Source organism: Podarcis raffonei, chromosome 7, assembly GCF_027172205.1.
Source record: "Podarcis raffonei isolate rPodRaf1 chromosome 7, rPodRaf1.pri, whole genome shotgun sequence".
Classification (NCBI taxonomy): Eukaryota; Metazoa; Chordata; class Lepidosauria; order Squamata; family Lacertidae; genus Podarcis; species Podarcis raffonei.
Window position 1 is genome coordinate 56,077,792 of NC_070608.1, and position 26,937 is coordinate 56,104,728.

General features: G+C 41.2%; 1 protein-coding gene across 3 annotated transcripts in view; it reads right to left on the bottom strand.

The window, feature by feature from the left end:
• Nucleotides 1-26,937, bottom strand: part of MBP (myelin basic protein) — a 104,197-nt gene that overhangs the window by 39,748 nt on the left and 37,512 nt on the right. For all 3 annotated transcript variants that reach the window (XM_053396681.1, XM_053396680.1, XM_053396678.1), the window contains one exon: nt 15,895-15,988. In XM_053396681.1, coding sequence (XP_053252656.1) covers nt 15,895-15,988 — 94 coding nt within the window. The remainder of the gene's footprint in view (nt 1-15,894; nt 15,989-26,937) is intronic.

Here is a 26,937-nt window from a genome sequence, read left to right on the forward strand (position 1 = left end):
AAGGGCTGGTTTTGGCTTATAAAGCCTTAAATGACTCAGGTCTGCAACACCTCAATGACCACCTCTCTCCACATGAACCTACAGACCCTTCAAGTGTCCCTATTTTCCAGGGACGTCCCTGATTTAGAGAAGCTGTCCCAGTTTCTGATTTGATCCCAGAATGTCCCGCTTTTCCATAGGGTGTTCCTATTTTCACTGGAGAAATGTTGGAGGGTATGGAGTTATCTGACCTCCGAGCTGTCTGAAGGCAATCCTGTATAGGGAAGTGGTTTTAAAAAAATGTTTAATGTTTTATTACGTTTTTTATATTTGTGGGGAGCTGCCCAGAGTGGCTGGGGCAACCTGGTGAGATGTGTGGGGTATAAAGAGTAAAATTATCATTATGGAATGGGACATCCCTATTTTCATTGGAGAAACGTTGGAAGGTATGAACCTACCTGGACCCTGAGATCATCCTCTGAGGCCCTTCTTCATGTGCCACTTCCATGAGAGGTCTGGAGGGCGGCAACACAAGAACGGGCCTTTTCTGCAGTGGCTCTCTACTTGTGGGGTGGTTTGCTTGGCACCTTCATTATGACACCTTTAGGTGTCAGGCGAAAAGGTTCGTTTTCAACCAGGCCTTTGGCTGATTGACATCCGATGCCCTTTTAAATGTGTTGTGGGATTTCTGGTTTGTTTTTGTTCTTATTTTTATTAAGCATTTTGTGTTTTGTATATTGTAATCGTATGCTGTCAACTGCCCTGAGATCTATGGATGAAGGGCAGTATACTACTACTGCTGCTGCTGCTACTACTACAGTGGTAGCTCGGGTTACATACACTTCAGGTTACATACGCTTCAGGTTACAGACTCCGCTAACCCAGAAATAGTGCTTCAGGTTAAGAACTTTGCTTCAGGATGAGAACAGAAATTGTGCTCCAGTGGCGTGGCAGCAGCAGGAGGCCCCATTAGCTAAAGTGGTGCTTCAGGTTAAGAACAGTTTCAGGTTAAATATGGACCTCCGAAACGAATTAAGTACTTAACCCGAGGTACCACTGTACTGCTAATAGAATTATCTTGAGTTTGAAAGTTATTTCCCCCAATTTCTCTTCTCTCCGTCCCCTCCCCCTGCAAGTGCATTCTTTGCTCTAGATGTGACTCAATGCAGCACCAAGAACAATGGTGGCTCACGGTATAGAAAAGCAGCAGTGATCGATGGAGCTTAACACAATATCAGCTTTTCAGTCAGAGCATTCTGGAGTGAGAAACTGCTTGCACAGTACCAAGCTTTGTACCAGTTAGTGGGAGTTACTGCTATTAAAAAAAAAACACAAAACCTTTTTGCAAAAAAAAAAGAGTAGTTAGCTGTTCAAATATGTATAGTATTCTTCAGTATAGCACCGTACAAAAAAGGCACACAGAAAGAAAGATGTGGGTTTTCCAAGAACAAAGCTATAGGAATGGTAATAAAGAGCTGGCTCCCAATGTTCCAGGGCTTGGAAAACACTTTCTGAACTCTACTGAGTCTTGGTGAGTTTTTCTTCCACTCATATAATTCCAAGTGACTCAGAACCAACCTGGACCACTTGGCAATGGTAAGTAGTTGGTGGTTCTTCTGAGGGATGATGAAGAATACGAGATACCAAGAGAACTGCTATGGTTGCCCTCTCTATCCCCTGTAACAGTCACACTGCAGCTGTAAGCTCAGTGGTCAAGTGTGTGCTTTGCCTGCAGGAAACTCCAGGTTCAGTCCCAGGAGTTGCCAGGTGGTCAAGATTCCAGGCCAAGGTATGTGGGGCAATGGGAGTTATATGGAACACTTGTTTGTCCTCTTCGGGTATAAAGGAGGACAGGATGTCCATTTTGCTACAATTCTCAGAGTTCCCCATGAAAAGAGATGGATTGTTAAACCACTTTGACAATGGTAGCTCTGGGAGTCTCCTAACACCTCTTAGCACCCTTAATGAACTACAGCTCCCAGAATTCTTTTGGGGGAACCATGACTGTTTAAAGAAGTATCATGGGGCTTCAGATGTATGGCATGGGTGTCATCTAGATTTGGCTAATTGGTTCATATGACTCTGATCTTGTATGATCTATACTAGTGACCTATTCATTTCCAGGCTCTTTAAACCATCATGGGCCTGCGAAATGACTGTTTAATTACCTACGTGCTCCACTCAATACCTGAGGCTCATCTGAAGTTTGGCACAGTCTTCTCACCTGTGGCACCAGCATCATGACATGCCCTCTCCAAGAAAGCTGTCAAAATCTCACCAGTTTTGGTCTTTAGACGCTAGGTTAAAACCTGGCTTTCCAGAAAGGCCTTTAGGAGCAACTAATGCAGTGTCCTTGATTTCCTTTATGGTGTTTGTTTTGCTTGGTGTTGAGTTCCTGTGGTTATGAAATAAATTACCACAGCAATAAAACAAATGTTTACTTTTTAAAAAAAATCTCACTGTGTTAAACGAAAGCTACTTTGAATTAAAATTTAACAAAGTAGCCAAGTCAAAACCATGCATTATGTCTGTAGACCATAGACTTTAATTTATGGGATCTGCAAGTCTCTGAAATATTGCTTGCGGCAATATTACATAATTTGTAATAATAAAAGGTATGCTAGCTAAAGGTGATAAACTCAAATAGACCTGTAATTTTGGAAAAGAACACACTCCCCACTCTAGAGAACATTTCAACTATAGAAAAGTGCTGTGAAACTAATCTTATGGTTCCTGGAAGAAAGGCAAGCTACAAAATGTTAGCATTATTATTTGCTGGTGTTAAGTGTCATCAGACTCAACCATTTTTGATGTGGTAGCGCATACTTTCAATTTTGGTGGCAAATGGGTTTGGAATGGCTAATGTAAACTTCTGCATCGTTGGTTAAAAACAATGTTAGCTTCATTTATGGTTGTATCTTATAAAACAATTTCCATCCTCTTTACTGGCATATACTATAACACAGGAGTCAGCAACCTTTTTCAGCCATGGGCCGGTCCGCCATCCATGTGGTGGGCCGGACTATATATTTTTTTTTGGGGGGGGGGAATGAACGAATTCCTATGCTCAACAAATAACCAGAGATGCATTTTAAATAAAAACACACATTCTACTCATGTAAAAACATGAGGCAGGCCCCACAAATAACCCAGAGATGCATTTTAAATAAAAGGACACATTCTACTTATGTAAAAGCACGCTGATTCCCGGACGGTCCATGGGCTGGATTGAGAAGGTGATTGGGCCACATCCGGCCCACAGACCTTAGGTTGCCTACCCCTGCTATAACATATATATCACAGAATGCCAAAGATGTGAGCTGACATTAATTCTGTATGGAGCATCAAACGTTTAATGAATTACGTATCAACAAAGTCTCTTCCATACCCTTCAAACTCAATTACAGATACATAATTAATATCTACCATCCAGGGCTTCCCATCTCCACCTTTGACTCCCTTGGAAGAAGATGCGGGGTAAAAATCTAAAAAATCTTTATCAACATCAACATCTCCTGGCATAACAAAGTACTCAACAAAAAGTGGATCAAGCCCATTTCCTGTATTATCTAGCTACAATTTCTGTTGTCTTGGAGTCCTTCCAGATATACCTTTTACAGTGCTATAGTTTCAGTTTTTTAAAAAAGTGAAATTGTAGCAGATTTCCCACAGCACCAGTCAGATGTCACTGTTTTTTCGACAGTGATTATACTTTCCCACATCTACACCAAAACTATGTTCTGTGACGGTAGTACTGGGTTGTCCATTCCGTTGTTCCTCTAGCCATAAAATGTTGGAGTTCTGAGTATTTACAGCCCTTTTAGGGGGTGGTACTGATGATCATTAACACCTGGCATTCTGAAAGTTTGTTTGCGAGGGAGATTAGGAGATTGGACAGCAGGTGCTTACTGACTCTTTTGGTCTGAGCTCTGGATGACCTCCTGTCAAAGGAGGCCAATGAGGGCAGAAAAGTCATGAAACAGAAGTTGCTCAAACCAGCTCTGCCCCCCGAATGCCACACAAAATGGAGGAAATTGCTCAAAAGACTTTTCACACAACGAAAATACTGCATAACCTTCCAGATATTTCACAAATGTCTTTTTTTTGCAATAGAAGAAAAAGTGGATTGATGATTCCATGATCCCATTCCCTTGTTTTCATTGGAGGCCAACATTTTCAAAGCCAACCACACTGACTGCTTGGTTTGCACAGAGCTGAGGTACTTCTGTATAGGACAGAGATGGGGATCCTATAGCCCTCCAGGTATGTTCTTTTTAGTCCAACTCCCATCAGCCCCTGCTGGCATGAAACAATGGTCAAGGATGATGGAAGCTGTAACCCAATTGCATCAGGTGGGTGGCAGGTTCCTCCTCCTTGCTATATATTGTTGGCATCCATCTGTCTTGAGATACAATGAAGTTCCTCTGGGGGCGACATCAAACTGCTGCGTTAGCAGGACTGAAATGACTGCACAAGCATGGGCAGGGTGTATAGAAGGTCCTGCAATGCCCAGATGACAAGATCCAGCTCTTGGCTTTCCTGATGTGGTTCAAAAGAAAGCACAGCAATATGTTTGGCACCAGCTTGGCTGCAGGAGTTGCCAGGAAGAGGTGCAAAAGGTGCCCTCCAACTGTCTTAGGGACTCCACTCCATATTTGTGTTGGGTTTACTCCTTAGCCTTTTCTTCTCCCTAAGATATCCCGCAGGGCAGCAGAGGTTTCGGATCTGAGTTCTGCTTCTCCCTTGCCAGGTTGATGAGCCCCATCTGCCCTTCTCTCCCCTCTAAAGAAACTACATTATTGAGCACTGCACCCACTATTGGTTTCATCCACTCTACCTGCCAAAGCCTGCCTTTGCACATATAATTCACACATTCAAACAAAGGACAGTCAGATACTACAGTAACCTGAGGACAACAACAACAACAACAACAACAACAAATAATAATAATAATAATAATAATAATAATAATAATAATGGTGTGTTTTTTTACAGTACTCACTGATACGAAGTACTGCCCATGGCAGCCATTTTGTGCTGGCGCCCACGGCACATTTATCAGTATCGGCACTTCCTTTTTTAAAAAAACAAAGAAGTGCCAATAGTAAAAAATAACAACAATTCTGCATTCATGACACTGATGTATCATTCGTATTCTTAAGAGGACACTGATTTATTTCCAACAGAGAAATGATAGCTTCTAAGCACTGCCCAAACTAGAAGAAGCTAGGAAGAATTAATAGGAAATGGTTTTACTGTCAATCCAAGCCATTATCAGGCATTTATATAAAACCTATCAACCTATGCCAACCCTTTGGGCAAATCCAGCCTTAAATGGAGCTGTCTGCCATCATAGCTGCCAATATATAGGAAGTGAGAATATAATACCGAGCAGGTGGTGTAGGAAAGCAGGGTAATTTGCCATTTCCTATCTAATTACTAATCTGGACTCATGATACCAAAGCTCACTGCTGCGAGCTATTAACAGCAACGTAATGGGCTGCCCAAAGGAAGAACCACACTTTTCTGCAAACAAAATGAAACACCATCTTCAAGCAGATTGCCCAGCCCGGAGTTTGTACCCAGCAGCGTGGACATTTCCAAAGGGGAGTTGCTCTGGTCTGTGAGAGCCTTAGCCTGGGTTTTGAATGTCATTGAGACTTGCTTGACAGGAGTTGTCCCTTGGTCCCGTCGTAAGAGCCTTGTAGCACCTTAGTTAAAGACTAACACATTTATCATGGCATAAACATTCATCGCCTGGAACCCACTTCTCCAGATGTATGAAGTGTTATTCTCAGTTCCACTTAATACATCTGATGAAGTGGACTCAAGTTCATGGAAGCTTATGTGCAACATATTTTTTCATCTTCAAAGTGCTACAAGTATCTTTTTTGTTAGTTGAGGACAACACTTCATGCATCTGATGAAGGGAACTCTTGTTGATTAAAGCTCACACTGCAACAAATTAGTTAATCTCTACACACACACTCGCTCCATCTGTGCAATAATTCTCCATGCAAAAAAGGAGTGGGGGAGATGGTAGAAATCAGATATACTACTTAGTGTAAGGTACATGCACAAATACCTTGCCCCAATGAGTGTATATGGATTGGTAAATTTAGAGTGTGCTGACTCACGATTTATCCAATATTCCTGAGATTCTGGCAGGAGAAAGCTACCAAAGAACATACCGTACTTTTCTATGTATGACATGCCTCCATGTATAAGACGCCCCCTATTTTTGGGGACTCAAATTTAAGAAAATGGGGGAAGATGGCACAAAGTTGTAGAGCTTTTTTGGGGGGAGGATTGCCCAGAGTTGTTGAGCACACACTGCAAAATCAGCCTCTCGTCCGTCCCCTCGACGGCAGAAGCTGCAAACCACCCACCCAACTGCCACAGCGTCGGCCAATCAACAACTCCCACTGATGTAGCAACCAATAACACGCACACTAGCCGCTGACAGCCACGGCAGCAACCAATCAAACATCCACCCCATGCACTACCCATGTATAAGATGACCCCCACTTTTAAGCATTATTTTTAATGAAAAAGATCTAGTCTTATACACGGAAAAGTACATTACATAGATACTGAATTTCTGAAGCTTTAAAGAAGGGTGAGATAGAAGGTAGTAGTATCCCAAGTGCTGGTTTCATCTCTTTTGTGACTTGCATGTATGGCTGAGTAATTATAGATGAAATATCGCAAGCTGATCTTGCACGTGGCTTCAAACATAATGCTATTCAATGGAGCCAAAGCACATTTTCAGCTGTGAAGTCATTAAGTAGTGAGAATTCAATCAAGGGTTGTTCACGTAGGTGTGAGCCACTCTTTAGCACAAGGCTGACAATTGAGTTTTCCCTTGAGAATATGGATCTGCTGCCCATTTCTAAATAGGGCTGAGTTAACTGCTAGAGTGTTAGCTGGGTCAAAGGGATATTCTGTGTCATTAGGACAGTGCAGAGGTTATAATGAGCTGCAAAGGTGCAACCAGCCTGCTTCTTCCAATGCACTTATTTTGTCGTATGCACTGAAGTGTCAGCAACTCACACTATGGTTGGCTTTTTGCATACTTGGCAAAAGGTTTTGGCTATTGCTGTGGAGGATTCTGAAACAGTGAGGGTCTTTGAAGCTATCTGCTAGAAGCCGAGAAACAGAATTCATGATTTGGACCAAGAGTTAAGATAGCTAACTGACATGAGAGATCGGTTTGTTTCAGATCTCTTTCTCCATCTGAAATTACAAGCTGAAGGCTGTGGAGAAATTTCACATTCTGCATTATTGCTGCCGATGCATATTTGAAAGGACCGCATACACTATACAGGCAAATGATTATGGATGCCTCTTACGTGCACTTGGGTTCTAGGGCAAAAGGAACTGTTCATTTTATCACTGTATATAATGTAATTTAATTTCATAATGTTCAAATGTACTGAAAGATTGGGAACACCTCACTTCTCATGTTCTTTGGAAGCAAAGGTCACCTAAATTGGAAAATGCTCCTTATCACATCCCTTTAATGCATATACTATTATTATGCTAAGAAGGTGTTTTCCCCCCTCCCATTTTTTATGCATGGCAGCAAAACAAGGCACAAAAACTATACAGCCAAAAATGAATAAAGAGGACGATGCACCTATCCGTTTCTTTTTTTCTTGTCAGAAATGAGTCTTGGTTTGATTAACATCATGCACCGCCTCCAATGTCATGTTTGCAATAAAGCATTTTTCATGCAAATATGACTGCCTGGTACTGAATCAGATCCAGAGGAATGGCAGAATCCATGCAGCATACAAATTGAATTAATTAAGATAGTGCTGTGTTACTTCATTGAATGGGGCTTGCCTAGAAGGCAAAGGAAATGGAAAAAAGGATTTTGTCACAGATCAATAGCAGCGCCTCTCCAGCCACATCACCCAAAATACAAAGGGAACTCTGTGTTACTTCTGGGACTCTCTGCCATTACTTCCTGCACTGCAGGAGCGCATGAAGCGCACTGAGAGTTCACACTGCGCAGTGTAGGAATCACTAACCCTTCCATACTGCTCTAGGAATACCAAAAGAACCAGGGCACGCTTCTGTAAATGGCGCACCTATTTAGCAATCATGACAAATGGACATTAACTGACCTGTCCACCATGAATGTCTTCCCCTCCCTACTAACAGTGTTTAAGCTGGTGGTCAGCAGCACTTCTCAAAGTTCTGAATTTCATGAACAGATTGTGCGTGCGCAAAAGTGTCAGAAATATAACTGCATTAATAACAGAAGAAAAATGACCCTGATTCAACTCTATGCACATGCAGTGACCAAATTAGATACACTGAAATATGCCAACCAGTTATCCAGCACAGAGGGGAGAGAGCAGGAAGGAACAAAAGCGAAACTCCAATGACGAATTATGGTTTCGTTTCAATGAGGGAGTGGATGCTTCCAGCCGTGGTCTGGAATTACAAGCACTGGACAAAGCCATGGGTATTCTGCCATGCTGCCTAGCTTTGCCCTAGTATCTCATAAGTATGCTTTTACCCTAAAGGCAGACTATTTTGTTGTTCCAACTTCAAGCCACCTATTGCCCTCTCATAAAAAAATAATTGCTTTAAAATCATCCAAGCAATGCAAAAATATTATGAATCTCAAACTGCCCGGAGCGCTTGGATATGAGCCTGTCAATCAAAAAGCCTTTGCTCAGAAAGGGATTTAAAGACACACAGAGAGAAAACTGCTAGGCTTTGGCCTTCAATTGCTTAAGGAACATTTGTACAGAAACAGCATGGTTTTTTAATAGTAATTATTTTCATTGCTATAATTGCTAGTAAGAGAGTCTCGTGTAATTTTACCATACTGACCATTTATTGAGTTGCCTCTTTTAGCAGCTTAGGACACAGCAGTGTTTAGTTTACTTTTATAGCTGGTTAAGATATTGTTCACAGGGGCAGTCCAGAGCCTACCTCAGCATGTACATGGAGATGATTTTTGCTTGTAACATCCCATAGGCCTAAATCATGCAGGTGATTCCGGGGGGGGGGGGGGGAGTCCTGGATGAATCACATGATTTTTGGCTCTCATATTTGTTCCGGAAAATGAGAATCCTTTGAACTTTGCACTTCTTTGAAGTTTGCAATGCTGTTCTCCCAAAAAATATCATAGAGGAAAGGGAATGCTAAATGTGAAAGGTACATACAATTCTTTATGTTAGGGATTGCTTGTGAAAAATGCAGGCGCGAGGCAAAACTGCATGCAGAAATTTGTATACCAGGCGAAATGTGCCTGGTGAATTTTCATGAAAACTTTTTTTCTTAATCACAATCTGCTACTTCTTAAGACTAGAAAAAGGAGAGAGAAGTCAAAGTAGATGGATTTGTGCATCCTTACTGGTAAGCCTGACTGACTATGGCCAGTCTTACATGGCATGTAATGCTTCCTGTGCTGGCAGAGATCCAGCTCCCCACACAAGAACTTCTACATTTGTGCAGGAACACAGGAAGCTGCCTTAGACCAAGTCAAACCATTGGTCCACCAATGACTTGCAGTGGCTTTCCAGGGTTTCAAGCAGAAGTCTTTCCCAGCTCTGCCAAAAGAAAGCAGGGATCATAAAGGGACACTATTGCATGCCAAGTATTTGCTCTAGCACTAAGCTACAGCTCCTCTTCTCCTAAATGTTTTGCCCATGGAAGGACAATGTCACAGGGTTCTGGAGGTTGCAAAAACTAATTATTCAACTGATGGAGCAAGCGTTGCTTTTGCATCCTCCTGTGTTCAGTAAGCCACCCCCATTCTAAGCGATTTCTGAATCTTATTCAGAAATGAGATCAGTTATTATACAAGAATGGGCCTTTTCTGCAGTGGCTCCCCATTTGTGGAATGCTCTCTCCAGGGAGGTTCACCTGGTGCCTTCATTATACACCTTTAAACCAGGCAAAAGTGTTCCTCTTTAACCAGGCCTTTGGCTGATTCACACCCAAGGCCCTTTTAAAATGTGCTTGGGGAGATTGATTGGGTTGTTTTTTATTTTGATTTCGTATGTCGTGTTTTTATGTTGCAGTTTTATCCTGTGAATCGCCCTGATTTGCGAAGTAGATGAGGGACTGCAAGTCACACTACATTTCTTAATTCACACTTGCGGCGAATGAGTTGCCCTTTCCTTGATTTGTAATCTTAAAAAGTAAGCTGTGCTTCAAATGGCTTCTTTATGCACAGGCTGCCATTGCTGTAATGTGCAGTGGAAGAATGAGGCTCAAGCCCACAGAAAAGCACCAAGTGGCTCGGTGTGCTAGTAGCAGAGACTGAACCAGTTTGGGAGGGGACCAGTTCTTAAGCGCTGCTACAATAGAGGGTCTTTATAAAGTCCCTGCTGAGCTGTGCATTCAGAATACCCTGATAAATCAGGCGTTTCACTGGAGCCATAAAAAGCGATGAGAGGAGCATAGGGAAGGCACTAGAGAGCGATCGTCCTCTGAATGCTGCTGAAATAAAGGAGAGCATTATCAAGGATCCGCTGCGATACCCACAAGGAACTGCCGTCTTGTCGCCACCAGGATGTTTCTGCACGAGTGTCACTGTATGGAGATGGAAAATACTAGTTCTTTTTACTTCTCTTTTCCCTGTTTCAATTTCAGTTGGGGGGAAAAAACACACACACCCCAAATGCCAGACACTAATTTCTGCTGTGGACCTCCTTGTCAGTCCTTAAAGAGACACTCCACGTGCCTATAAAACGAAACAAAAGCAGATTCTCTTATACTAGATAAAAAATCCTTAAGAAGCTTTACATTAATGGCCTCTTATAGTGGGGTGGGACCTATATCGCCTGTTTTTTTCCTCTCTGCATAGGATGTGTTTTTAGGCTTTCATTGGTTGTGTTTGTTATAATCAGTTTTAGTAGTTTTTGTATGTCATTCGGGGTCACATTTGTGAGGAAAGCAAGTAATATAAAAGTTCTCACAGAAGGTGCCCACTCTCTCTTAGCAGAATATTATACCATAAAACTGGGCCGATGACACCAAAGGCTCATTTTCTTGTCATTGCCAAATTAGCCTCACCAACTCAGGGAACGACCAATGACGCTCCGGCAGATGATTTCAGTGGGATATAAGTGTTCAGGTGATCTCTGAGGTACCCAGGACCTAAGCTGTTACTAATAAAGTGGGTGTAAGCACAAAATGGGTGCCATGGGCAGAAAAAAATGTGATACTGCTCTGTAGCAGTGAGTACCAGTACACACACAAAAGCACTGACTATTATTTCTACTATTTTTATAGCATTCATTCATCGCTTACTACAAAAATGTCTGAAAGCGGCTTACAATGATAAAAAACATACATAAAAGAGAAATATAAAATACAACAGAACGATAAAAGAACTTGAATGACTAAATGTGCCCCTCTTGCACCAACAGAAAAAGGATAAATCCCGCCTCATCCTGCTAAAAGATGAACACCAATGCAAGCTAGGGTATCATCATATCACATGACTCCAGTTAAAAGCCAAATGCCTGGATGAACAGGAATAGCACCTTAAAGTTGATAAAGATGTAACCAGGCACCTCTCTCCAAAGAGATCTTTCCGCAATTGGGAGCCACCACTGAAAAGGCCCATGTTTGTGTTGCCACTCACAGAAGCTCCCTCAGGGGGGCACACAAATAAGGGCCCCCGATGATTGATGCAGGGTGTAGGTAGGTTCATGTGGGGAGAGGGAGTCCCTTCCCTGAGGTTTTGGGGTCCTGAGTCACAGAAGGCTTTATATGCCAAGACCAGCATTTTGAATCGAGCCAGGAAACTAATCAATGTAGTCTGCCATTGGGGTTATATGCTCAGATTTCCTACTTCCAGTTAACAATCTGGCTGCTGAATTCTGCACTAGCTATAGTTTCCAAACTGCCTTCGAAGGTAGCCCCCTGTATAATGCATTGACGTAAAACAAAAGTATAGTCTGCGTCTTGGGGGGGGTGCATGTACCCCAAATCTACTCCTTTGTTAGAAACTCATTATTTTTATTTGCATTTTTTTAGAACTAATTCATCAGATCATAAAAAGTAATACTATAAACCTGTTTTCACAAGCACAGAAGTGGTGGTGCTAACATAGCTTCACCTCCTTATCCTGCCTTTTGACACTTGAGATGTGTGTTTTAAGAACCCACCTTATTTTTGTAATATTGTTTTCAAGATTTTTTGATATTGTGTAATATTTTTTATATATATTAATGTTGTGTTTTAATAGCTGTAACCTGCCCTGGGACCTTAGGTTGAAGGGCAGGTAATATTGCAACAACAACAACAACAATAATAATAGTAATAATAGAGGCCCAACTGGGATGGTTAAATTCTGGCCTGCCGTGAGAGATGCCATTTCTCTGAATCTATGCAAAGTGTCATGTTTATGCTTGCAGCTAACAAGAATAAAGTGATGGCTGGTACATACAGTTCATGGCCTTTACGTTAAGAAATAATGCCTTGAACGGATGCTTACAAGTTGGATTTAATTTGATCAAAATAAAGCTTGGGTGGATTTGGCCGAACTTGGAAGGAACTTTACAAAAAAGATGACATGTTGTGCATGTGCAAGAGAGGTGGAGAGAAGGATGGAAGGAGTTTAAGGTCAGATAGGTTGGGGTTCCTGTAAAACTGAGGTTGTCTATTGTTTTTGCTACATATTTTAGAGCATAAGGGGATAACTTACATTCTGCTCCCAATCTCATTTTATGCAGCCTCCAACACTTCCTCAGTTTGCCCCATTTCCCCATCTCATCTTGATTTTTCCTGGTTTTTAAGATCATTTCCCCCTTTCAGAACACTTAAAAGGGTCAGTATTTTATTTGAAAAAAATTCATAAATTATATATTAAAAATTCTTGATTGTGTGGCTTGGGGGTATTTTACTTTCTTGCTAATCGTGCTGCTTTAAATGTGCATTTTATATTTGACTTCCTTTAGAAATGTTTAGATCTTTTTTTAATTAACTTTGCTGTGTTAAATGTGCATTCTGTACATGATCACCTTAGTAGGATTTTATTTTGAAGTCTTTAGGATAATATTTAGTTTATACTAAATATAAACTAAATATTTTAGTTAATAATTTAGTTAATTACATTGCTTTGAATGTATATTTGGCTTTCTTCTGTAATGTTTCACTCTGGGTTGCTTCATGTGACATTTTAATGTATGTTGTAAACCACTTGGAGATTTTTATCTTAAAAATACAAAGTGGTATATAAAGGAAATTATTAATAATAATAATAATAATAACAACAACAACAACAACAACAACAATAATAGTCCCCCCAGCTGCCTTTAACAAATGATTAGACTTCGATCATCTCTCTCTCCCTACATAGCACATTACTGTCAGAAATTATTTCCACTTCCTTTTCAGAACACTTACAATGTGGTCAGAAAAAAATGCTCTTTTAATGTATTTGACAGTAATCCATTAAGTTCACTAAACAGATGTTACTTTTGATCACACTTGCATTTGATTGGCAGAATTACTTAAATGTCATTTTGTACAAATGCTATAGAAATTAATATTTCTTTATAGGATTAGAGCCTGTTAATTAGCGTTGCTTGCTCACTGGAAGGACAGATCCTGAAGCTGAGGCTCCAATACTTTGGCCACCTCATGAGAAGAGAAGACTCCCTGGAAAAGACCCTGATGTTGGAAAAGATGGAGGGCAGAAGGAGAAGGGCACAACAGAGGATGAGATGGTTGGATAGTGTTCTCGAAGCTACCAGCATGAGTTTGACCAAACTGTGGGAGGCAGTGGAAGACATGAGTGCCTGGCGTGCTCTGGTCCATGGGTCACGAAGAGTCGGACATGACTAAACGACTAAACAACAAATTAGCGTTGCTTAGATTCTGTATGATGGTCACTAAGCATTGGGATTTGGCCAGTCCATAACAGCACTAGTAAAATCCTCACCTTAAAATGAACAAAAACAGGGGAGGATTGTGCTGTCATCATGACACCACCCTGCAACAACCTCTCGGCACTCTCTTAACCAGAATGAGCTTTGTGTTGGTTTGTCACCATTTGGCATTAATGCGAAGACTTGTTCTCAAGGAGCAATTGCGCTTACAGCTGATGGATGGAGCTGCCCAGCAGATCACTGTGAACTGCAATAACCTCACAGCCTTCATCCACTGCATGGCAGCTAAACAGCGTCAGCCAATGAAAGAATTAATCAGGTAAGTTGCTGTGTGTCCATTTGCTTCCATTCGTGCTTGCTTTCCTTATCTTGTTTACCGCTGCTGGAGAATGGCAGTGAGTGTGTTACATAAATGAACCGCATCAAAAAGCAGCCCAGATATAAGCTGTAATTGCCATTGCCATATCTACTCCATTTTGTTTTATTTTATTCTGAGTCGTTACTCTAACATCAACTAACTTTTACTCAGCTGACCCACTGAAATAAATGGATCTAAGTTAGTCACAGCCATTAACTCTGATTGCTTTACTCTGAATAAAGGTTAGTTCAATGCAACCCACTGTTTCCTGCAAAAACCTACCTCTTAAGAAGCAAAATATAAGGCGCAGTAAGTTATCAAGCGCTATTAACGATTCCAGTATTTCGCTCTCTCCTCCTACATACTCAATCTCTTTCTCTCCACCCCAAGCAGTTATTGAACTTGTTTCGTATAACTTTTGTTTTTCCTTAACATTGCGCCAACATATTTTTTTAAATGACATATCCACAGAGCTTTTAAACTTATGAATTATGTTTAACAGTAGCCACTGTTGTAATACAAGAATATGCTGTTAAAGTGCATCATAACTTCTTATTCCCAGCTTTCTTTACCACTGAGCATAACTCCCATGCATTGCAATTGTTGCCTCCACTTCTCTCCAGTGCTTATGCAATGGTCCTGAAGTTGTATTTCACTGTACATTATTATATACCACTGGATAATTATTTTGAAGTTCCGTTTCCTAACGCTGCTCCTAACATGGCCAGAACAAATGCACATCCCTTGCTCCAAATGCTATCTCCACCTCTTCTAATTTAATTGCTCTTGTCAGCTACGCAAACTTCTTCTGCCACAACATAAGATATTAGGAAGATGTAAATACTCAAAATCAAGCCTTTCAGTCTGGGATGGAAAAGCTGTGACCTTCCAGATACTGTTAGGCTCCAGTAGGGCTAACAATTGGGGCGATGGATGTTGTAGTCCACCTGAGTGGAAGCATGCATAAGAATGGATTGTAAGTCACAATTATCATGTTGAACATTTAGAACTATCTCTCCCCCTTAAGGGACGCAGGTGGTGCTGTGGGTTAAACCACAGAGCCTAGGACTTGCCGATCAGAAGGTCGGCGGTTCGAATCCCTGCGACGGGGTGAGCTCCCGCTGCTTGGTCCCAGCTCCTGCCAACCTAGCAGTTTGAAAGCACGTCAAAGTGCAAGTAGATAAATAGGTACCGCTCCAGCGGGAAGGTAAACGGCATTTCTGTGCGCTGCTCTGGTTCGCCAGAAGTGGCTTAGTCATGCTGGCCACATGACCCGGCTGTACACCGGCTCCCTCGGCCAATAAAGCGAGATGAGCGCCGCAACCCCAGAGTTGGCCACGACTGGACCTAATGGTCAGGGGTCCCTTTACCCTTTACCTTTACCTCCCCCTTCTGTCCCTTTATTTTCTTCTTTTGCAAAGGCATCGCTTGTCTCATCCCTAGCCAGTCTGCTGACTGATGACATACATACACCTGCCAACTTCACAGAAACTTTGCTTCTTTTAAAATGGCATCTAGTGCTACCTTCTACAATACGAAATATCATAAATAAAAGAAGCAATCTAGTGCAACACACTACAGTTGCTAAAAGAGGTGGGTGGGGCCTTAAGTGGTACACCAAAACTCTCAGCAAGTTTTAAGTGGGGGAAAGGGTTTGGGAACCACGGCTCTAATACTTAGGTCACATACCAAATACTTCGTTGTCCTCAGAGGGTTGCTGGGTGAGCCGGTCTGCTTTGGGGCTCGCTTTGTTTTCAGCTTCCTCCACTTTTCCTTCAGTGTTCTGAAAAAAATGTACATTACAAGAGTCAGCAAAGGAGCAGCTGCAAGAAATTACTGTTTGTCAGCAAATAGGCAGTTCTTAATTTCTACAGAGAAATACACCAGGAGCCAGGTTTATGCTGCTTTGAAGTCTGACCTCTAATCCTAGAAGGGACAAAATAGACTCTGTACATGTGCATAGACCTTGTTTACATCAATTCTTCACATGTGCTGGGGAGCCTAAAAACATGACCAGAGGCTGACTCCTGGCTCAATTTTAAGCCCTGATTTTAAGAAACTGACAGAAAGACATTTACTGATGTCAGTTTCCGGCTTTCATCATGGGTCAATGGTGGCTGCTGCTCGCTGCCCTCTGACAATGTTGCCCAGCAGGGTCTGGGGAGTGCACTGCATCCTGCTGTGCCGCTTAAGCCCGTGTCTGCCAACCTGAAAGGCAGAACAGGTGCGACCTGGGAGTGTGCCCATGCCATGGACGGGCCATGATTTGTGCTTGGTTCTTCCATAATTTGGAATATTGGCATTAATCAAGAGGTGCTCATGGACTGGCATTTGGCAATGGGCTGCAATCAATGAGCTGCCAAAAGGACCGGGCTTGGTTCTTTGAAGGTATCTGAATTTTGGAAGCAAAGAATAATAGAACTGTAGAGCTGGAAGGGACCATGAGGACCATCTAATCCCACCCTCTACAATGCAGGAATATGTAGCTGTCCCAAATGTGGATTGCACCTGCAACCTTGGCGTTATTGGCACCACCCTTTAACCAACTGAGCTATCCAGGAGCATTGGAGGACATCAAGAGCCCGCATGGAATAGGAAGTAGCACATTGGCCATGAAGCTGTGAGAACCTAGTTGAAATTCTGACTTGGCCTTGCCATGCCTGCAGTCTAACCCACCAAATTTTGACTTTGGGAATGGCCGCAGCTCACCAGTAGAGCGTCATCTTTGCATGTAGGTCTCAGGTTGATCCACAGCATCTGAAACCCTGGACAGCTGCTGCAGACAAGACTGAGCTAATGGTCTGACTTAGCATGAGGCAGCTTCCTATGTTCCTATGGCCCACCAAGCTGAATGTGGCCCTGCTAGGCTGGTTAGATGTACTGGATACAGAATGAACAGAATTAATGGGACATAGCTACACAGCGATTCCCCCTCTAGGTTTGGATGCTCTTATTCAGCATACAGAATCTTCACAAACCATACGAAGGCAAGCGGCCTGGCAGGTGAAGCACAGTTCAGAGGGCGCCCCTGAGCAAGTATAGACAGGAAAAGGAGAGCCATGAAGTGTTTAGGTCCTAAGCATTGGAGGGCTTTATATCTCAAAACCAGAACGTTGAAGTTGGCTCATTTGCTAGAGGGTACCAGATGTTGTGAGAATTTTCTACTACAGATTAGGATGTAAAAACCTAACTCTAATCCAACTGTCTATTTTTTCTTTCCCAGTGTCTTAAGATGTCTTGCAGTCCATTGCTCACAATTTAATGAAAAGAATAGAGAGCACATCTTCTAGTCTCTCAGCTGGCTGGAGAGATTCATGACCTGTTTGGGTGTGTTTTAATTACCCAAATATTATATTTATGAGATTTATATTAAGTGCTTTTATTCTAATATAAATGAAAATGGGAGCCTATCCATATATATATATATATATATATATATATATATATATATATACTCTCTTAAATCAACTACTTTATGAAGGCTACCAACTACGATGCAAAGTGTAGGCTTGTCAATGTCTTCTCAGAAGTAAGCTCATTGAGTTGAACAGAATTTACACCCAGATTAATGTGCATTGGATTGCAGCTTCAGTGCCTATGTCTCTGCTTTGTTGCTGCATGGGCTAAGCAGGTATTGCTTACTTCCAAGGCGGAAAACAGGTGGAATGGAACAGGCTACAGTCTGGTCCACCTTGGCTGACAAAAGCCAGCTGCACCTGACCTCAGGACCTCAGTTGGCCAAAGAAAGTTGTGGCCAATTTTTTAAATCCCAGAATGCTACCTTGTCCAGTTTGGTCATCTTTCTTGGTTAAGGCCTTGCTCCCTGGGGAAGGGTCACTGTGGATGGGTCCATAACAACAACACACATGTTCTAAGGTGTTATGGATTTGTTAAAGTTGGTGTTTGTGTGAACATAGTCTGTTTTATGGAATTAGGTTGGGTATTGCAAGCATTTGCTTTAAAAGACAAATGACAGCTAAAAAATTACTGGAAGTGGCTGTTTTGTGGCAGCCTTACTTACGTTGGCATGTCAAGTCTCTTCCACATATACCCAGAATATAAGCCATTGTTCTCCAAATGAACCAAAGCTTCCTTGAGTTATTTCTGTCTCAGTGGTGCTTTGTGCATTCTTGTGCTATGGGAAATCTCTGACAAGAACTTGTCGCCTTCCACAGTGCTTCTCAAATGTTCTAGTGCTCTCTTGTGCTTGCTTCAGTATCTGCAGGAGCTTGATCTTTTTAAATACAGGCCTTGGGCTAATTTACATCTGATGCCCTTTTAAATGTGTGGTGGGGGAGTGGGGTTATTGGCTTGTCTTTGTCTTTTTTATTTTTTCTTATGTATTTCTGTGTTTTTTTATATTGTAATTCTATGTTGTGAACTGCCCTGAGATCTACAGGTATTTGCTAAACATAGGAAATAGCTGTAAGAGCAGTGCGGCCAACCTCCTGGGCTTTAACATAGTCGAAACCCCTAGCCACCAGCAGGTTACAGGAAGCTGCCTTCTACAGAGTCAGACCATCAAGGCCAGGATTTTTTTTTTAAATGATATTTATTAGAAGTTTCAAAAATTACAGAAAAAAAGAAGAAAAGAAAACAACAAAAAAATTAACAAAACATACATAACAATACATAAAAAAGGAAAAAAAAACATACAAATCAATACAACAATAACAATAATAAAAAAACACACATCCAATATTCCATATCTTTATCTTTTATTTACTTGTTTCATTGACCTCCTCACACCTCCCTTTTTGTATTCTAGTTTAGTTATTTGTTTCAGCAAATTCTTTCCATCTTTCTCAATTTTTATTGGGTAGTTTATCTTAACAGTCTAACCTATTAATTAGCTCAGCAAATCCTTTCCATCTTTCACTATATTCTGTTGTTCAATTTACCTTAATTTATTTTAACCGTATCTTACCATAAAATACCTTAAAGCTTAAAACTTAATATTTATTTGTACATAATTCCTTATATCATTTCTACTAAAGCCAAATAGTTTCATTCCAACATTTTTCCTAATACTCATTAATTTTACACTAATTCCCAAAATAAATTTTTTAAAAATTTTCTTCCAATCTTCATCCAACGTCTCTTCTTCCTGGTCTCGGGTTGTGTCAGTCCTTACTGTCCATTCCATCTAGTCCATCAACCTGGTAATCTTATGTCCGAGGCTCTTAAGTCTTTTCCATGTCCCAACTCAAAAATATCTCCGTCTCTCCTCAGCAGATCAGCCCATTCCCCACAGTCCCATTCCCCACAGTCAGCAGTGTGGTCCAGAGAGTATTTAAAAGCATGTTTCAAAGTCCCTCCAAAATTAAGGGCCCCCACAACTCCAGACCCCCCCTGGCCCACTCAAAATTCAGTCTTCAAGAACAGCGGCTTATGCTCCTGCAGGGCCTCGGGTCTCTCCATTTGTGTTACTTGAGGTTCAACAGCAACCTCCTCCATTATCTTCTGCATTTGCACTTGCCCTGTCAAAACAGGTTCCTGGGTTGGTTCCTGAATGGTTTCTGTATAAATATTCGCTGTTTGTCCAAAATTTTTGACTGCAACAGTCATCAAATCCATCTTCTCATGCATCTGCTCCAACAAAGCGCTTGTCTTGCAAAAAGCAAGCACCAAAACTTCTTCCAAACACATTTTTATTCAAGGTCAGAGTCTGGTCCCACGATCCTAATCTCCACAGCTGTGAAATCCCCAGATCGACTCCAGCAACAATTTAACAAGCTCCCTCTAGAGGAGACAATTTCTATTTGTATCCATCTTTTGAAAGCAGGTCCAACAAAAGAGAATTACTTTCATTTTTCAATTTTTTTGTTTCTTTTAAATGCAAAAGGCAACAATGGAATCAATTTGTTTCTCTTCTTTAACTATCTGTCAAAAGACGTTCCATTCACAGTCAATGAACTTCCCCAAAAATCTCTGTCTCTGACACCCCGTTCCCAGGTTTGAGACGGTGGAAATTTATCTTTCTTTACTCTCTCTCCTGCAGGCTTGAACAATCAAAATTCCCCCTCTTTACTCCTGCTTCCAAGAGGGGTTTTGGTAGTTAAAACTGGAGGAATTTTAGACCTTTATATACGACTTTCCAGACTTTAGCTTGCACAATTTTTGCTTCAGTCTATTTACAAAAGCGGAAGGCGGACTTCCTGTTTAGAACCTTCCTGCTTCAGTGCCAAATTAAAATGTTTCTTAATCCAATTTTCTGTTCTACTCACGGGTACTTGTTTAGAGTCCAATTGTCCACAGGAAAAAGTCAGCGCTCTCCGGCAACGGCTGTGCGGCTTCACTCCGTAAAAATAGCGGTCGATTCAAAACACCGCGCACATCAAGGCCAGGATTACCTACACTCTCCAGTGTTAATGGAGCATCTTAACCACTGCCACATACACAGCCCTGCCATTCACACTGACCGGGGCAGGTGGTGAAGAAAAGCCTCTTTGCTGTGCCAGCTGGATCCAAGCAGGGCTGAGTGGAGGGATACTACCACCTGGTAGTGGATTGAATGTTTCAATCATTCTGCCTGTCATACACAGCCCACAGGCTTTGACATGAGTAAGACTGGATCGAACCCAGAGTTCAGGCAAGTTGAAGGTGCAAGGTGTCTGAGACTTAGTAGGTCTAGGCTATGATTTAGGTGAGACTAAGAACAAGTATGCTGCTCTGATGCTTCCAAGAGAAGTGAAAGAGACAAATTAATTCATTACACTGCTTACACACTTCTGACTTGACATTAGTACAGCCATTAAGCAATTAGGCAGAGGTAGCTGAGAATCCCAAGATGCGGATGTATAATACAGGAATGTCATAAATAAAAGCTACTTTCCTGAATGAAAGACTAATTTATTTCAGCACTGATTTTTATGCCTAATCCTAACCCTCATCTATCATAGCCCTGAAGCTATAAACCTGTACATTCCAGAAGCAAGAATGTTTGAAATGCTGCAAGATCTAAACATCTGCTCTGAGTTTATTGCAGATTGCAGAGCAATAAACCTATAATCCTAAGAAGTTAGCAGCAGAAAATGAAAAGCAACAACAACAACCCTCCTCTGTGTTGTGTTCACAGATGGTATTGAAGAGTGTTTCTGGGATGACATGGGAGCATTAATGATTTGAAATTAAACAATGCTAACAAACGAACCAGCCATGTAACCAGTGTTAGAAACTGAGTTATGAAAGCCAGGAGCTAAATGGCACCTTAAACCTATATTATGGGCACAACAATGGAATGTCTAGGCACACTTTTTAATAACAAGAATACAAAGTTGAAAATGAATCACTGCAGCTAAAACATTATGTTCATTTTTCACATGGTCTAGTCCTTCCCCTTCCCACCTCCCCTAATATTCTTAATATTCCTAATGTTCTCTTCACCAGTCTTCAAAGAGTAGCTGGAAGTGGGGAGGCAGAAAAACCTCCTCCTGCAATTTTAATATGAAATCTTAGGTGCAGTACTGCACCCAGAGCTCAGAAACTGCTTGCCCTAATGAAATTCCCTGTCGCAAAATGTGCCTGGAACAATGGGACACTGCATGTAACATTCCCATCTTCTTCAATTTATTTAGCTTTACTGATAAATTCTGTATTCAGGTGAGATTGCAGATATTGTACTATTGTGATACAGTAGATTTGTTTGCATCTGGTAATCTGGCAATCACAAGAATTTAACGATGGAAAGTTTGTATCCATATGAAATCAGAACCAGGTAACATCAGTAGAAATTAACACAGACCAAAATTATATTATGTGCAACTGAATAAACCTGAAATTCTGAATTTTGCAGGGAAATCACAACATTCTCCTTTAGAAATGTGCCTGTATATTTAACCGATGTTAAAATTAAATGGGATTAAACAAATTAGAACAAAACGATATAAAACCAGAATGAATAAAAGTAGGAACAAACTTAAAATTTTGACTCTCTCTGACAAGATACAGCATTGTCTCAACAATTTCCCCTTGTTGTAAATCACTACAGGAAAGGATGCTCATCCCTGTGCTTAAATGTACCCAGTAATATTTAGAAGTCATCTGTTCATCAACTTGACTAACAGGCAGAGAGACAGGCTATGGAGATGCCTTGAGGCCCCTTCCTTCACTTAACAACAACCATGTATAGCAGCGAAATATCTGAAAATGACTAAGGTTGCTGAGGAGGTGTCTTCTTCAGTCCATACTCCAGTCTTTCAGCCAAGCTAAACTTTCTGGAAATGTGCTGAATGCACTATTAACATGACAGTGGCAACTGACACTAAGCTGAGTATGTCTTCGTTGGGCTCTCAAAGGAATCTAGGCCACATATGTGAATACTGCAGTCACAATGTTCTTTTAGAACTTGCTGAAGAACAACACAGGCAGCCTCATAAAAGCCTACAGAATATAAACTACCTGAAAGTGATGTTCAATGGACACTGCAAAAACCCTGTGTTAAAAGTACCTGGGGGGAAATAGAAGCTGGATAGATTTATAATGTGATCTCCTAAAACCATCTATTACAAGTACACTACAGTTAATGCAATGGAGCGCTGATGAGGTATCTGTACCATAAGAGAGCAAACAAACACAAATAATAATAATAGTAATTAGGAAGCAGGGAAGGTTGGCTGGCAACTGGAGACACTGAGAGGCACACACACACACACGTGTTTTTCAGCAGTTGGCTAATGGTGTAAAGCGCTTTTGATTGTCCAGAGGAAATTATTATTACTACTATTTATTAAATTATACCAATTCTGCAGATCTCAGGGAGGTTCACAACATAAAATTACAATATACAAACCACAAAATCCATAGTAAAATTAACAACAAACCAGTAACCCCCCCATAATACATTTAAAGGGGCATTGAGTGTTAATCAACCCAAGGCCTGGTTGAAGAGGAACGTTCAGCTACCAGCACTAATAGAACCACAAATACCACATGGACTGCTAAGTTTCTTTAAGGGGGGGGGGGACTAGGGGAACCAGCAAAGGTATTCAGTGAATGCAGTGTGAGACAAAGCTGGTCTAATTCTAGGGGATGGCTCCTGGTTTGACGAAAAACTTCCACAGTAGGAAGGTGTTTGCCTTTCTTCACTGGACTGCCCACCTGGTCCATCTCACCTGCTGCAGGTGAGCTATGGTGCTTCACTGGCACAAGGGTCAACTTCAAGGCACTCTCATAAGGGAGTGTCAGATTTGAGGCCTGGATGTTAGTAATCGCCACGCCTTGAGTGACCCGGCAGGTAAAAAGGGGATAATTCTGTCAAATTAATCTACAATTATATCCTAAAGGAAATTATTTCACAATGCTGGGGACATTTATTTCTCGAAACCACTATATAATTCTTTTTAGGCTGTTAATTCATTTATATGCTGCAATTCATCATCCTTCTCCCTCGCCACCACATGCCTGGTAGAATTCTAAAGCACACCCTTTACCTCAACTCTGAATTAAGCTTTTATCTGCAGGTCAGTTCCATCCCTGTCATAAGCTCATTATTTTCCACAGTCATCTCAGAGTAAAAAAAGGAAATAACAAGGCTTCCATGTTTGCCGTGCTAACAAAGAAAAAAGCGATTGGTTCTCTACCTTTCTTATTCCAAGTATGAAGACGTTAGCATGTCAATTAAATTTCTAATTTATTTTTTTTCAAAATTACAGCAATTACTATATAATGGATGAAAGATTTCCTAGCATTAAAAAAATGATTTTTCTATTGCACCAGCAGCATGCACCCTGAAGTGAAATGTTTGCTCAACATGAACATAATTTCCTGATGCTATCCTTTTCTCATTTCAGCAGGGATGGGGAACCTGTGGCTCACCAGCTGTTGCTGTACGACACTACCCATTATCTTATTTAACATTATTTCAAAACCACTGATCATTTAAATAATCTCCAAGCAGTGCATAACATTATTATAAAATATACAATATAAAACCACCAATATAAAACCCGTAACATTAAAAGCAGCTTCAGAAAATACAAAGCTTCAACACAAATAACCGGGGAACGCCCGAGCAAAAATAGAAGTCTTTAGATGATGTGTAAACAGATGGTGCCTCCTGTACAGCAGGGGGCAGTAGTGGATGGCAAGGTGGGGTGGAGGCGCTTTCCTGACCTCCCAGCAGGTGCGTTGCTGTTACTTACCAAGGTTTAGAGAGGTGAGGTGGCAGGGAGAGCAGCACAGTGCAGAAGCTTTAGCAGGGGAACAGATTGGCTCTGCTTGGTGCGTTTGCACCTTGCTGACCTTGCCATCACCTTTCCTCCTCCCTCCCAGTAAGCAGCAGCAATTCACCTGGCTTCACCCCACCATACCACCTCCTATCAGCAACAGGAAAGATATCCCAAAGAATAGGCACAGCAGTCAAAAATGCCCCTTTCCAGGTCACCGCTATACAATAATCTGCAGGTTGTAATGCCACTAATGCTCCTCACAACAGAGGTTACCTGAGTCTCTAGAGACAATGATGACTCTAGTAGCACCTCTAAACTATAGACCTGTTCTTGCACAGGGAGTATAAATCCACGCAGAACAGGCAAGTTCCGGGAACCATTTTTCGCTCAGTCTGTCTTATTCAATTTCAGTTTAATGGCCCTTCTCCAGACCACCATTGCACCCAGGCCCCAGCCTCTGCTGGTGTAACGGAGAATTAAAGCCACATGTTATCAGCATACTGGTGACACCACACCCCAAATCTCCAAAGGATTACTCCCAATGGCTTCCAACAGATATTAAATAGCATAATTCCTGATTATTGGTCATGGTGGCCAGGACTGATGAGCATCCAGCACCATCTGAATGGCTACACTTTCTTCCTTCTTGCTTTACTATGTAAATATCTTCCTTAAAATCCTATAATCAAATAAAAGTAACTGATCAGCAAGTGGGTTACATTAGAGAAGCTTATGGGCTTGTATCCAATACTGCACTAAGTAAGTGTTGCACCAATGGAAAGATTCCTGTGAGTGCCCCTACAAGTTTGCCACAAATCTGCTCTGGAGGGTAGGGGGGAAGCCCCAGAACAGACCAAGGGGAACATGGGGGAAGGAGAGAGGGGAAGCTGTGTTGCACAAGCAGGAATCCTTGCACTGACAGGACGTTGACTCAGCATTTCCTTACATACAAGCCATGACGTGCAAATCATAGGCGTATGCAACAATGCTAATGATTTATATAGATTTCCCTTAGATTTAAGAAAAAACTAAAACCAGGTAGATGTGGCTAGCTAAATACTAAATCAGAAACATTAACTGTTGCATTTTAGTGTTTTGTTTATTTACAACAACAGTGGCATTTGCACAATATTTGGCTGACCTCAGAAAGTCGAGCAAGAAGAGAGCTTCATATCACATGAAATTTCCGTAGCAGCTTCAGATAAATATCTATGATTTCTAGCGAAGATGTGGAAATTGCAAGGAAATGATTCACCCAAATACCATAGCAGGGAGTGGCTTGTTGCCTTTCACTCCCAGGTGACAGCTGATTCATCTACAAATAGAAAGTCCTGTTCTGCTAGAAACAATCCATTATTTTTCACCCAAACATGGTGTGTCATATCTATACAGTTGTTCTTGTTTTCAAAAAAGCTCTCTTGTACAGCTAGACTACAGGTTGAAATTTAAAAGAAACTTATCTCATACGTCTCATTTGGTCAAATGCAACTCCAGAAACTATCCTGGGAAATGAAAGGGGATGTTTAATGACATCTTGTGGTTAAAGGAAGGTATCAATTTTAACTGCAATTGGACATGCCAAAAACAGCCTGTTGTTCTAGTTACCCTTTCTCTCATAATGTAATAGACATACCAATGATGCATCAATCATGGGGGCCACGTTTTTAAGGCTGTTATAGCATTCCAGGATATTAATGTGCTATTTCTAGTAAACTCAAATTATATTTGAAAACAACGAATTCCAGACAGCAGTAACAAGTACATGTACTGACATGAGAACAGCAATACCAGAAAGAAGCCCAAGTTCATTTCCAGAACATACCCTACGGATAAGAAACATTTCAATCTTTTTTCAGCTGAGCATTATTTGGTGACAGAAACTATGGAGTAAGCTGTCTTGAAGTTAAATAGCGGGTGGCAGCACAGTAAACACAAGTGCTCCATCAAGATTAAGTTCTCCTTCTAACAAGGCAGGCAAAGAGGGGAATTTAAAGAGGTGAAACCATAACAGTGGAAAGAATTATGGAAATAAGGACACCATCTCTAACTGAGCAAAGGAAGTAACTTGGAAACATACTGTGGAAATGTATCTGGCTAGGCATATAACCCCCTTGGGATTAGCTAGCAAAAAAATGCATTTTGATCATCAGTTGCTGTTTTTTTAAAGAAAGAAAGAAGAGAGATTGATCAATTGCTACAATTAATAAGAGCTCTGATTTAAGTAACTGGAAAAAGCGGGAAGAAATTTGCTGAAAATAAAGGGGTGTTATTTTTGGATTGTTGTAAATTTGAAACAATATCTGGAACATTATAACTGAGGATATCCTACACAATTTATTGTGGGGCAGAAACACAAAAAATATGAAAAAGAAAATATATGAAAAGTGATTCTCTCTCTCTCTCTCTCTCTCTCTCTCTCTCACACACACACACACACAGACTTATCTTAATGAATTTGCTGTGAACTATGAGTTCTCTCTCCAGTTAAAAGTTATCCTGATGATTTTATTTTCAGATAGAGTGGATCTGTATCACATCTCTGCCACTGGTGAGAGACAATGTT